The sequence below is a fragment of the Etheostoma spectabile genome, chromosome 6 (assembly GCF_008692095.1).
Source record: "Etheostoma spectabile isolate EspeVRDwgs_2016 chromosome 6, UIUC_Espe_1.0, whole genome shotgun sequence".
NCBI classification, from domain to species: Eukaryota; Metazoa; Chordata; class Actinopteri; order Perciformes; family Percidae; genus Etheostoma; species Etheostoma spectabile.
This window is the reverse complement of record NC_045738.1, coordinates 14,832,875-14,846,246: the sequence shown is the minus strand read 5'-3', so window position 1 is coordinate 14,846,246 and position 13,372 is coordinate 14,832,875. Positions and strand designations below refer to the sequence as shown.

The 13,372-nt window shown below is 39.5% G+C and overlaps 1 protein-coding gene and 1 long non-coding RNA gene across 3 annotated transcripts in view; one reads left to right on the top strand and one right to left on the bottom strand.

The window, feature by feature from the left end:
• The window catches only part of LOC116690453 (mannosyl-oligosaccharide 1,2-alpha-mannosidase IA), a 197,550-nt gene that overhangs the window by 114,903 nt on the left and 69,275 nt on the right, over positions 1-13,372 (top strand). For both annotated transcript variants that reach the window (XM_032517443.1, XM_032517444.1), the window contains exon 3: positions 1,681-1,796. In XM_032517443.1, coding sequence (XP_032373334.1) covers positions 1,681-1,796 — 116 coding nt within the window. The remainder of the gene's footprint in view (positions 1-1,680; positions 1,797-13,372) is intronic.
• LOC116690493 (uncharacterized) lies at positions 1,076-9,030 on the bottom strand. The gene is made up of 3 exons (XR_004332268.1): positions 9,020-9,030; positions 3,923-3,934; positions 1,076-1,151 (listed from the first exon to the last, which is right to left on the bottom strand). It is a non-coding gene; the product is annotated as an uncharacterized LOC116690493 (long non-coding RNA).

Below are 13,372 nucleotides of genomic sequence, written 5' to 3'. Positions count from 1 at the left end.
TCCACCTTCCTAGAACTAGTTTGTACAGTAACAGTCAAGTAAATAATAAATTGTTAGCTATTTATTGAACACAATACTTTCTTTCCTGTTTTTAAGTCTCTGTAAAACTCTTCTGAATTTGACGTTTTTGATGTAAACACAAGTCTGGTTTGGCATTGTGGAATGTTTCTACAAAGGAAACACCATCTGGGTGGGTTCTTTCACCACCTCAGGGATAAGTGATTGAAAAACTGTAGCTTCTCTTCGCTGTGATGAACTGTTAAAAAAAAGAATACAGAAAAACACAACATGCTGTTAGCACTTTATCAGTTTACAACTAACACAAAAACACTTAAAGTCATGTTAAGACCAAGCAGATACTAGTTCATGTGGAGCGAGAAAAGTCATTTTTAACGACCCGAGTGGTAAACGTAGGTGGTAACTGATTGAGTGCCCCACATTTCTTGTCAATCATCGGATTCCTGTTGCACATTGATCAATCGTTAATGCGTCAGAAGTAGAGGTGTGATCCCACGAGATCTCACAATATTAAAACCTGACAACATTTCTTGTTGAGGTGAAAAATGTTCTCACAATATCAGTACACAAGTGCAGAATTAAGTCTGTACTACCGAGGACCAATTCACGTTAAATCAAGCAGTGCCAAGTTTAGGTACTTTCTCTGTCCTCTCCTCATGTTTCACAGAGAGTGGGACTCAGTTCTGACACACATAAACGCAGAGGTGCGGTGTGGACAGACCGAGACTACGTTGCCTCAGCAGTTTGTTGAAGTCACAGTGAGTCACGGCAATGCCGGTGAAGCGGTCGCAAGTATGGTTACAGTTTTGAAAACTTCACGCAGACAGCGTTTACTGCAACGTAACATAATGGCGAGATCGCGGTGCATATAACTTTACACTTCCGAGACAGACAAGCACACCAGTGTTTACTATGCCCTGGTCACAGACTGACAGGCTGTGGTTGTCGAGCAAGGCAACTGGATTTTTATAGCACATTTCAGCAACAAGGCAATTCAAAGTTCTTATCATAAAACATTAAAGAGCAAATGGAAAAAATTTAATATTTAATATAAAGACCCCATTAGCTGACGCCTAGACAACCAGCTGGTCTTCCTGGGGTCCAAAACAACATTTAATCAGACAATTTTCTAACTTTACATAACGTATACAGAAAGGAAAGAACAAAATACAACAATATATGCTTACAAAGTTAATTGCTAAATAAAAGGAAAACAATACTATTAAAATTAAATAAAAACAATAGCAAACCAAGCAAATAAAGAAATACTGTATCTTGGAAACAGTTATATATTACATGGCAACCATTAAGATTGCTCACATTGACCACTTTTCAACATACAATCAAAAACCTCATGATAAATAATTTAAGCAAAAGTAAGATTTGACTTTCTTTTTAAAATGTACTTTTCTTGTGATAGAACGAATGTTACTTAGGATTTTATTCCACAAAGAACTTGCTAGTTGCAATGGGACAAATAGGTTTAGAATTATTTTTTACAAATGGAATTTTTGTTGTTGTTATTAGGGAAAATACCGGAAAAAAGTACCGTTGGGTACTGGCACACTTTTTCAGGTACTGCTGAAAATGTGAACGGTACCCAACACTACACTGTGTTTCGGCTTGAACAGGCACCAAATAACTGTTTTGTACATTTTCCAGGTGGCCTGAGAGGTGCTTCCATCATTGACTCACTGGACACGCTATATATAATGGGACTGATGGAAGAATATAACGATGCCAAGGAGTGGGTGCAAACCAGCCTGGACCTAAACTCGGTAAGAAAGTCATTATTCTCGTCTAATTGGACAATTTCTGTTTTTATCATTTACTTTTAACTTTCTTAAATTGTCAGTTTGCTCATGAGTAACCACTACATTAACATGAGGAAGTTTTCAGCAGTGGGCTTGCGTGCTAAATTGATTTGAAGCAGTGCTATTGTGCTGTAACACCAACATTATGTCCACTGAGTTTGACAGTTTTCCAAAGCTCAGGACATTCCAGCAGGAATCAAAAGCTTCCTGTGTGGCCATTGGCCACGCTGTGTTACCGGCTGATGGGATTCTCTGCCTCTCCGAAAGGTCTCTGTAGGGCAGAAAATGGGATAAATAAAGGAAAGAAAGGAAGGGAGGGGTCGAATGGATTTTTTTTTTGGATAAAGTGGCAAGAAAAAGGCCATGGCTCTTTCATTGAGCGAGTCTGTAATGTTGGGGTTGTGGTTTCATATTGGGATTGAGTGCAAATCAGGACATGTTTTTGTGTGGTTTGTTGCAGTCAAGTGCCTGTTTGTCGGTGGTTTTGTGAAAGAGAGTTCATTTATGGGTCACCTTGCGGTCACGTTCTCCATCAGTTGTATTAAAGTGTGGTTTAAGTAATAGAGTGTAATCACACAGAGCTTACAAACTCGTCTATGTCATGACTGTCAACGTCTTACTGTAGGCGCTAGGAATGTAACGGTATGAAAGTTTAACCTCACGGTTATTGTGACCAAAATGGTCACGGTTTTCGGTATTATCACGGTATTTTTAAAAGTGTGTTCATTATGTTCAGAAAGCACTGATAGGCCTACACAAGCTGAAATAGTTTCAAAAAATGAAACAGTGTTTATTATTAAACAAAAAATATAGGCAATAGACATATATATAAAAACTGGCTAGGCTACTAAAAAACTGGCCGGCTGTAGGGTGTCCGGTAAGAACTTGAACCAGAAATGTCTGACTTTGTGATCCAGGAAGATTTATTTACAACTCAAACATTAAGTTAACATAACCATGAAGTTGTATTTGATGTGAAGTTGGATGTGGTTCTAAAATATAAGTAAATAATAATGCTCATTAAGAAGCATGTGACGTACTACAAACATTATTTACCAGAACTAAGTGCGCCCATGCGGCAACTTCAGGACACTCAGATGAAGCTGGGAACACGCGGTTTCCACACCGGGCTAATCCACCGTGATAATAATGATGTTTTAAATGAAAATGGTAATTGTTATCAACATTTTTACCATGGTTTACCCTAGACGCTGGGCAATATTCACACCAATTCACTGTCTGTTATGATGCCTCCACTCTGATGAAATTCCCCTTAATTAGAATTTAAAAACACTGATTTATTTTGGGTTTATTGTTTAAAAAACATCCTGACTTTCTTTGTGGCACACTGCACATGATGTCCTCAGAACAACCATTGTCTGGAAATGGTCAAGCTACAACAACAGTTGTACATACATATTTATTCTACTGGGGAGCAGCCCCATTATATAATCAGGGCTTTTATCTCATGGTGCTCAGCAACATCTTGATCAGCACCAGTTTTGAGGCCACAAAGAATCCACAGGTTATTTAAATTAACCCACACATCGAAGGTAGCCTTTATGTTTCAGCTACTATGCTTAGACGCATCACCACACACACACACACACACCACACACCACACACACCACACACACACACACACACACACACCCACACACCCACACACACAACACACACCACACCACACACACACACACACTCACACTCCCAAGATACACATGCATAATGAGAGGCAGACATGGAGAGAGTCATGTCACTCACACATACAAACAAACGCACACACTCAGGTTTTCTGTCTCCCTGCAGCTGGCCTATCCCAGTGATTGCAGATGACTTTGAGAGGAGCTGTAGCTGCTGGCTGTGGCAGCCCTCACAGCCTGTGAGTGGAGACAGCCAGTAATGGCAGCCGCTGACAAACAGCCACACTTTCACCAATCATAAAGACAAGAAACACAGATTTACACTTCACACTGCACTTTGTCACGGGTGTGATCTGCCATAATCTGTCAACCTCACTCCATCATGCCTTCAGCACTGGTCTCTGGGGGTTCACATCCACCAGGCTGCTACTCCATCTCCTCTGGGACAATTAGACATAACTAATTAGTGACAATTTAGTTGTATTGCCAAATTAATTAGATATTTTGTTTTTTTAGGTGTCTATTTTCTGTCTTGAAAGACGTGATCAAATGTCAACTTGTTTTAAGGACAACTTTTTTGGGTAGCGGCTAAGTCTGAGCTTCTCTCATCTTCTCTGAAAATAAATCTGAGTTTTACAGAAATTCACGCACATTTGTTGACATATGTGAATTTGATATGCCGGCTTTTTGGCATGGCAAATGGGTCATGATTGGTCTGTGTAAAAAAAGGAGAAACGGTGAGAGATGCCCACACACACACACACACACACACACACACACACACACACACACACACACGCGCACACACACTAGAATCCGGATCGGCCCGAATATTTCTGTCCAAGCCCGGCCCGCATCCGACAGAGCCATGACCGACCTCGGCCCAAGCCCAACGCAGTTAAAATCAAAAAATGATTTCTCATATTAATGACACACATAGGCTGTATTTTTGTGTGGAAAGCCCGCTTTTACTAAGCAACGCTAGGAAGGCATTCAGAAATGTCAACAGTTGAACGCATCAGCGCACACAGGGCAAAAAGGGCACGTTAATATGCTGTTTAATTTAAAGTGTTCAATGTGTTAACCTTTTCTGCTTTCTTCATTTCCGACCGTGGTCAGAAAACCAGGGTAGACTCGTTACCACCTCTCATTTATAAAACTGTGCCTAGGATCCTTACTAAAAGTGTACATACGCCCAAAAGCCCAAAACGCCGGATGCAAAAAAAAACAACTGATTTATTAAACCGTGTGCGCGCACATCTATAAGAAATGTTCCCTTTATAAATCACAAATTACCCACAAATGTGCGTACATGAATCAGCCTCTTATCCCGCCCTATACACGCCCATTTTTAACCATAAATAGCACCTCGTGAATGCTGATAAGTACAGTATGTCAATGACCCTGGCAGTTATGTTGTGATGCCGAATCATGACGACTGGCGAAGAAAAAGCAAAAAACCTCTCAGACGCTCGGAATTGTTGAAAATAAAATTGTAATTTTGGCCTGTTCTGGCACAGTGGAGGTAAACGTGACACAGGCATTACGGCACTCGGGTCACCTTTGATATATACCAGACCAACAGATATATGATAAGATTTAACCAGAACTATATTATCTCCAAACAAGTCTTAGCGATGAAGTTGAAGATTAGAATATCTATATAAAACACCAGCCGGTTTCCCACCAGAGTTGCAAAGACCTGTATTTGGACCGGCATGGCACGGTCCTGGCACGGTGTCCCCTCTACTGGACCACATGCAGTTCATAGATCCAAGAGCGCAGCTTTAGGGAATTTAAATCGTCATATTAGCCAGTCATCGTCATGGTCCCTGAAGTCTTTTTCTCTCCTGATTCTTCCATTTGAGGTTAGTCCTCCTGCAGAGCCAGTACCATCATGCAGCGTTACGCACGGGGGGGTCAGCACAGTATTTTTGCTGACAGCAATTTGTGATTGCATACCCTACCATTAGATAACGGCAGAACACAGTGTAAATTACTAAATGGCTGTGTAGATATAATCAAATGTCAAAGTCTGAAAATACAGCCGTTAGATCTCGCACAATCGTTAAACTTAATGTCCTCGTTATCAGTCCAAACTTTAATACTATTGCTGACAAAACCTGCATGAAGAAAAGTGTGTTTGCCTTTTACACGTTCGTCTTCAAATTATATCTCTGGGTGGGGGATATAGATATATACGGAGAGACAGCGTCAAATAAATAATAATAACCAATTTTTATTGAAGATTTGAGTTGGATTTTACAAGGTGTTTATGAAACAATTATCACTCAGTACAAGCGCAAATAACACTGCTGGATTAATCTTCATGACAACGTAGATAATATAAAGTATACATTATCATATGGAGAGAAAAAAACGTGTGTGAGGCATCAGTACTTTATTCCCACATTTACTTTCTGCAGTCTGACGTCAGTTCACCTCTTCAATTCCCATTGCTTCCAAAATGTGCAGTACGTGCGCATGAGTCAGTTTGCGTGGAGGACTTCACATTCTCCCGTCAAGTTTGTTTTTTATAAATCACAACCTTCGTGTGGGAAGTGGCGTACGCACATTTTCAGCCCCGTTTTGTGCCTACCCCACGTTTATAAATGAGACGCCAGGTCAACCACAAAACAGGTTTTTGTATTGCGTTAATCTTTTAATTTACGTAATGCTTCTCACCACTACTTCTCCACAGAATCGGCCAACCATGTAAAAAATAAAAATTGTACCAAAACCTTATGGCCTTGTCTAGGTAGGAAAACAATGTTTGAGTATATTGGTCAGATATTTTGTTATAAATCTGGTGAAGTGTTTGTGCCACAGGTGTTTCCCCATTATCCAACTTCTTGTCATAAACAGTAATATTTCTTAGTTTTATGTCTATCATATAAAAAGGCACATAGAGCAGCATAAGGAAAAAAGATGGAGCAATACATGCACACACGAGAATTTTGCAGCAGGTTTCAGTCTGTATTGTCCTACCAGGAGGCTCCAGCATCAGCAGCTGCTCATTGCAATTAGTTTTCACAAAACTTGAATGAAACCAAACACAAATGCTGGATTCTCCACTTTTATTCAGATTTCAACTAATGGGTTTAAGTACTGCAGGAGCAAGATATTTTAAAATTCTCTGCCAAATGAACAAATGTCATTCTTTGAAATGCATCTTGACCATATGACTTTAAAACAAACAACAACCTCCTGATGTAGATCCCAACGAGCTGCTCAAAGGACACTCTGGTCCATTCTGGCCACAGAGCCAATTACAAAGATTAAAGAAGCTCTAGAATGTTTCAGGCAGAGCTAGCTTTTGGCATATTTTTCCACAAGCTGTTGAACTAGTTGGCAATGTCACAGTAAGTTAGCACTATGGGGGTTCTTAAGTCTGACATGTTATGTTGCTCTATTATGAGGTGTGAACAGTTCGAACCGTGCTGTACAACGTTCAAGTTTTGTTTAATTACTTGTCCTCAGGCTGGTCATCAGACCCTATCTTATTTTTTTTTTTAAAAGAAAAAAAAGTGTAATGAAGAGTGATTAATGAGGTCTTTAACATTGGATTGTATCACCTCATGTCGGGTCCTAAATGTGATTACTCCTCTAGACCCCTCCTCCTCCCTCCTTTCACTTTTTTTCAACTCTCTTTAAATTGGTTATTGTCAGGTGCAGCTCTCCTCTCCCATCATCTGGAGATTTATTAGATTAGGGTGTAATACAATGACATAATAGGAACAGATCACTCTGATTGTTTTACTCAAACCTTCTGTGTCTTAAAGCTTTCATCTACTTTCTTTCATTTACTTTCTTTCTTTTCTTCCATATAGGCATGGCCAGATCTCCTGTTATGGTGTTGTGATTGCTTTTGTTGATGGATATGGGTTCTGTGAAGAGGTGTTGTTGTTTTTGCACAGATCCAACCTCAGTATTTGTTCTCTACATTCATGTTATGGATGTTTTATTGGATTTGAAGAGGGGAAAAAATGGGTTTTAAGTTATAACAGACAGTATGAAAACATCCACTGAGGAAGGGGACAAAACACACATTACCTGAGTCATGAGACCTTTGAGATCACTCACTCAATGGCAACACAAGGCACCGTTATTCTACCCGAAAACACTACAAGCTTCTATTATAGGCTGCCACTCTCAGTCCTGAGAGTGGATCGGTGTAGAGATGTAACGGTAGTTATTAGCTACCAGCAAGGCTTATTGGTTAATCATTAAAAATATATGTATTGAGAAAGATAAGAAACATTGTCTTCTGTTCTGCAATGTTATTAGTTAATAATTTGCAGCTATTTTAACATCCTCTTATAAGCAATGCCAAAAATGTACTGATTTCTATCAACCAGTCTTTGGGCTCAACTGTTGCTTAAACAAAATGGGTAATTTAAATACTACAACTCTGGGAAATTGTGAATGATTTTTTATTTTTTACTTCTACTTTTTACATTTTAAGCATTTTATGGACCAGATGTTAAATGTTTCGATCAAGAATCCAATTGGTGAATTTATCCTTTTTTAAAGATTTTTTGTTGTTGTTGGCGTTTCCGCCTTTATTTGATAGGATAGCTAGGTGAGAAAGAGGCACAAACCTCTTAGTATTAGTTATTCCGGCCACAGCAGATTTATCCTTAATGAAAATAGTTGTTAGTTGCTGTTTTCAATGGTTTTGTTGATGCTGTTTTGCTGCAGTTTTTTTTTTAAGTTGTATGAATGTATAATTTATGAGTTAGGTATATTTCAACTTGAAGACACAGAATGGTTTAGCCTGTAGGCTTCAGTACAGGTGAACCATAGGACTCAAAGGCTTTGTTCTTGTTACATTTTCAGGAGACAAAGTCTTACCGTGTATTTTATGTAATTGTTAGTGTGCCATGTGATAATACCCTGCAGGCTGACTTTTGGCTGTCAACAACGACAAACAAATAAAACATTAAGGGACATTAATAGTATTTCAGGCAACTTTTTCATATTGTCTGTGGACACATGTTTCTCATAATGTAATTTTACAATTGCTGCTGTGGGTGTGGGTGTGCGTGCGCGCGTGGGTGTGAGCGCGCGTGCGCGCGCGCGTGCGTGTGAGCGCGCGTGTGTGCGTGCGTGACAACATACACTGGCAATAACTCCCGATACCCCACAGTGAAAATCTCCTGAGCCAAACCAGGATGGCACAGTAATAATTAGCACAATCAGGCCTATAATTCCACATCTCAGGTGAGACTTAAGTGAATGTGAAGTCTTGTGGGTGCCATTACGAGAAACTTGAAGTGCAGTGTTGCATTGTTCTATACGTGATTAATTCACTAGTATGGATTTGCAATGTGCCACTGACCCAGGTAGACAGTTTTTAGCCACACTAGCAGTGTGGTGGTTGGTTGGTCCACTTTGGTTCAGGCTGAAATATGTCACCTTTTGGATGGTTGTCTTGACATTTTGTACGAATATTAATGATCTCCAGAGGATGCATCCTATTGTCTATATACTGTATACTTTCTATCATCAGGTCAAAATTTGTCCCAGTACATGCAAAAATACTTACATTTCATCGTCCTTAGCTATACATTGTATTTAGTGCTAATTATCTAACATGCTAAACCAAGACGTTGAACGTGGTCAACATTTTACCCGCTAAACATCAGCATGTTAGCGTTTTGGACATGTTAGCATTAAGCTCAAAGCACCACTGTGCCTAAGCACAGCCTCTACAACAGAACTGCTCGCATGGCAGTAGACTTTTTTTGTTTTGTTTTTTGCCTGTACTCATTTGGTGTTGTGGTCACTTGCTGTGAGCTTGACAGTGCTGAAATGTGATGAAAAACCCAGTGTGTGACAGGCACTGTCAGTAGCAGAATGAAGCAGAATATTGTAGTATTTTCTTGAAACTGTGTTGGAAGTTGTACATTGTCAGATGCACATATCTCTGTGCAACAACTCGGAGCAGAAAAACAATCCCTCAAATCTGTCTGTACAACACCTCTGTCAACTTGAGATGTCTGTATGCAGTACAAAGCTTGAAGTCTCAGTTTCATTACAAACAATACATTTTGCAGCAAGATAAAGCATTACACATGAGCTAATGTGTATTTTTTTATCAGTGCTGTTACAGTATAATCCAGATGTAATTGACTTTTTGGTAAAATGAACGCAGATACATTGTTGTTGCTGTTAATCTGTTCATCCTCAAAAGAATGCTGGGCCCAGAGGCCTGAGAGAGTGTGAGCTGCTAGTTCAGATAGACAGTTTGCTCTCAGACTTCCACACAAGGCACACTCCTTTTACAGAGGAGTGAAAGTTTTGTGAGAGAGTAAACTTGGGAGGCAAAGGAACTTCATCAAACTGTCTCAGAGATTGCCGGCAGCTTCTACATAATACTGTGTGTGTGTGTGTGTGTGTGTGTGTGTGTGTGTGTGTGTGTGTGTGTGTGTGTGCGTGTGTGTGTGTGCGCGCGTGTGTGTGTGTTACCATGACACACATGCATAACCCGCTGGAAATAGAGAGAAATGTATTGGTAACTATTTTTAGCATAATTGTTGAAGAAAAACATTGTTGACTGAGTTCAACTTTGCATATGCCTCAGGCAAGGATATAGTGCATGTGTAGGTTGTCATCCTAAAATAATTTGAGCAGCCAAACATATTCAAAATTTTGACTTTATTTCCATGATACTTCTTAACGTTTTTAAGGCATAAACTCAGTGTCTAGCATTCTTGTCCATATTTCATATCTGATATTGTAAATGAGTTTTGAATCAGTTGTTAATTACTTGCTAATTACTTTTTTAAATGTATGCTCACTTTTGAGGCAAAGATAACGTGAAATCAGTTGGCAACAAAAACCGCCGGAGTAAGGTTGTTTATTACTTCTGCTGAGCGTCTTTTTGACCATCAATGTCCTCCTGTCTGCGCTAAACGAGACCCATCTCGCTCCTGGTCATGCAGGCGTTTGAGGAAAAACTGTGTCATTTTACAGTGCTGCGAGATGCTTCAGTGAATACGCCGTGCCCCGGAGCTGAGGTCAAGCTGAGCGGACATTATGTCTCAGGCTGTGTAGGGCAAAGGACATTTTGCATGGGTGGTTCATCATTACGGATATTTACCCACACGTTTTCATATAATAAATCCACTTTCTCCCTGTGGACTCTTTAGCCACAGGCAAGACATGAGAGACGATGAGGACAGAATTTGCAACTTTAAAAATGTCAGTGAATGGCTTCAGATGTTGATGTGAAAATCCCTTAAGTATTGTTTGTTGACCTTGTGACTAAGATTTTTATTTAAAAAGCTATTAAGTTGCAACATAAAAACTGAAAAAATGTGGCAAATGGACAATAGCAACTTGGTAGTGCTATGGTAAAGTACTTGATGCTGGTGTTGTAAATATTTTATATTAATAATTAATCAAATGACTGTATTGGGAATGGGGTCACTCGTGGGGATGAATCTGCTGAGTATTAATGCCTGATTCTGGATTTCACCTCAGCTCTATGGAGCATTTCAGTAACTTTCAGCTCATTGTTTTGATTTTAAGGCCTACTGTTTTGCTTTACTCTTACTGCTTCTAGCTGGAGCAGGCAGCTGTTTCAAGCAGTAAAGCAGTGATGCATCCACCGTACACTACCTGCACATCATCAAATATTCTTTCAACATACTGTAAAGATTTAGCAGCTAACGAACCAGATATTTTCCTTAGGAGTTGAAGAGCAAAACAATCTATTTGAAGATCTTACCTGGAACTAAAGTATAGCAACTTATGGGGGGAAAAATACCTAAAGAATTATAATGAAAATATTTAGTTTAGCCCTAAAACAGTTACTTAAAAATCAGACACAATGGGAACTTCCTAGACTCACCACAGCAAGCCTCTGTTAAGAAAATAATTTGATTACATTGTGGAGCTCCGTCCAGCATAATTCAGCAAAAATAATTGATAGTGAATTTAAGCCATTTATACTCAAGTTTCCATCTATTACCAATGAAGTTATATGAAAACATGTAAATTAGAACTTTTTTTTAATATTTTTATAATTGATGCATTAATTAGCCCAGTTAATGACCTCATCTACATAACGGAGTGTTTCATATATCAACCTGAATACAGTGGAACATTAGGCAGTGCCGTAAGTGCCTCTTTTTTTCTTCTTCTTGTTGGCAGTTTGGGAGAAAGCAGCCTCCAGTGCCACTCAGACAAAGTGAAGGATGTGGCTCAGTCAGCAAGGCCAGATACAGTGGGAAGCATATGATGAGAAACAGAGGCAGAAAGTTACACGCACAGTCAGGAAGAGGGAAGATGGACTGCAGCGGGGTGAATAATAATGGCAGAGTGAGAGCGTAGCAAAGTCCCACAGGAACCAAACATTATCATAGATGACTCAGTGGGGAGCTGCTGCATCCCCCAGGAGAGAGCAAAGACGTGTGTGTGCATGTGTGCGTGCATGTGTGTGCGTGTGCACATAGAGCATCAAAAGACGAATACTAGCTCTAAAAGTAGACAGATGCAGATTGACAAATGTTCTGGGATTCAGAAGATGTGAGAGAAAAATATGGAGGGATGATGGACTGGGTTGTAATTCAGCTATAATTTATCACCCTTGCATATTTGGTTAATTATTTACCAGGCTGTTCATTTACAATTTGATCCATTTAGTGGAGATGTTTTCATTCTCTCTTAGGTTTCATTATGTTTAAGGAGATGTCAGTCACAGATTAATTAGCAGATTTTATAAGATAAGTGTTAACAAAGAAATAAAATGTAAATTGTTACTTGATGAGAGCCAAACCATTAGCCAATGGTTTATCTTAATGCATCTCTGCTCGGAAAAATCTTAATCAGGGTTTATTGGTATGGAAAGGGAATAGGTATTCACTGAAGCATCAACTGCCAGCTTGCAACAATGCATCATGGGAATGTAACAAAAGTGGAGCAGTCAAGTCAAAGAAAGATAACTTGATGTATCGCTACTGATAGCCATTACTGTCTAATGTCTGTCAGTTAAAATGCTATTTGAAAAGTCCGTTTACATTTGAAATTACTGGCATGAATAAAGGCTTCAGAAAAAGAGACACGACTCACTGATATTTTGATTGTTCTGTAAAAAGGATCTGAAGCCAACATAAACTTTTTTTCGGCCCATCTGAGCTTTCATTTTCTCAAAGGCAAAGCAGGATACCCAGGGCTCTGTTTACACCTATCACCATTTCTAGCCACTGGGGGACCATAGGCAGGCTGGGGGTGACTCATATTAATGTTAAAACTCAAAGTTACATTTTCATGCCGTGGGACCTTTAACAGCAGTTTTAAACCAATCTTGAAAATGCAAATATCCATAAACACAATGATTCAACCACACACTGTAGTTTTTTAGGCCAGTCTGTTACAACATTGTTGTTTTTTTTTTAAATAATATCATCACTCACTCTTTATTGCTAGCTTGATGTCACCCACCTTAATATTGAGCTGTGTGGGCTCATCATTTGTGAGGTCCCCCTTTTTTTATTGGCACAAAGTTAAGAGCTCCCTTTCCATTAGATAAAGCTGTTTAACACGCTCCAGAGGTTAGTGGTCATCAACACTAATGTTGGAGACTGCTCTCACAGCTTGGACACTGATCAAGACCATAATTGCTATACTATGAAAAAAGCAGCCACCGCTTTCTGTCGTGAAAGTAGCTGGGTGGAGACGAGCAGCCTTGGGGAAAGTCCTTTTAAGCAAAGGCAGCAGCTTTGAGTTTGCAGCATTCTAAACTGACAGAGATTAGAGTAGCAGGATCTAATTGGTCCCTTTCATGATTTCTCCATGTTAATTAGCAACGTTACGTTAAATCACAGCCAGTAAATGTGAATCACCAGCTCTGGTAGAAGAGGCAATCATCTGCTTAATTTTATCCTTGGC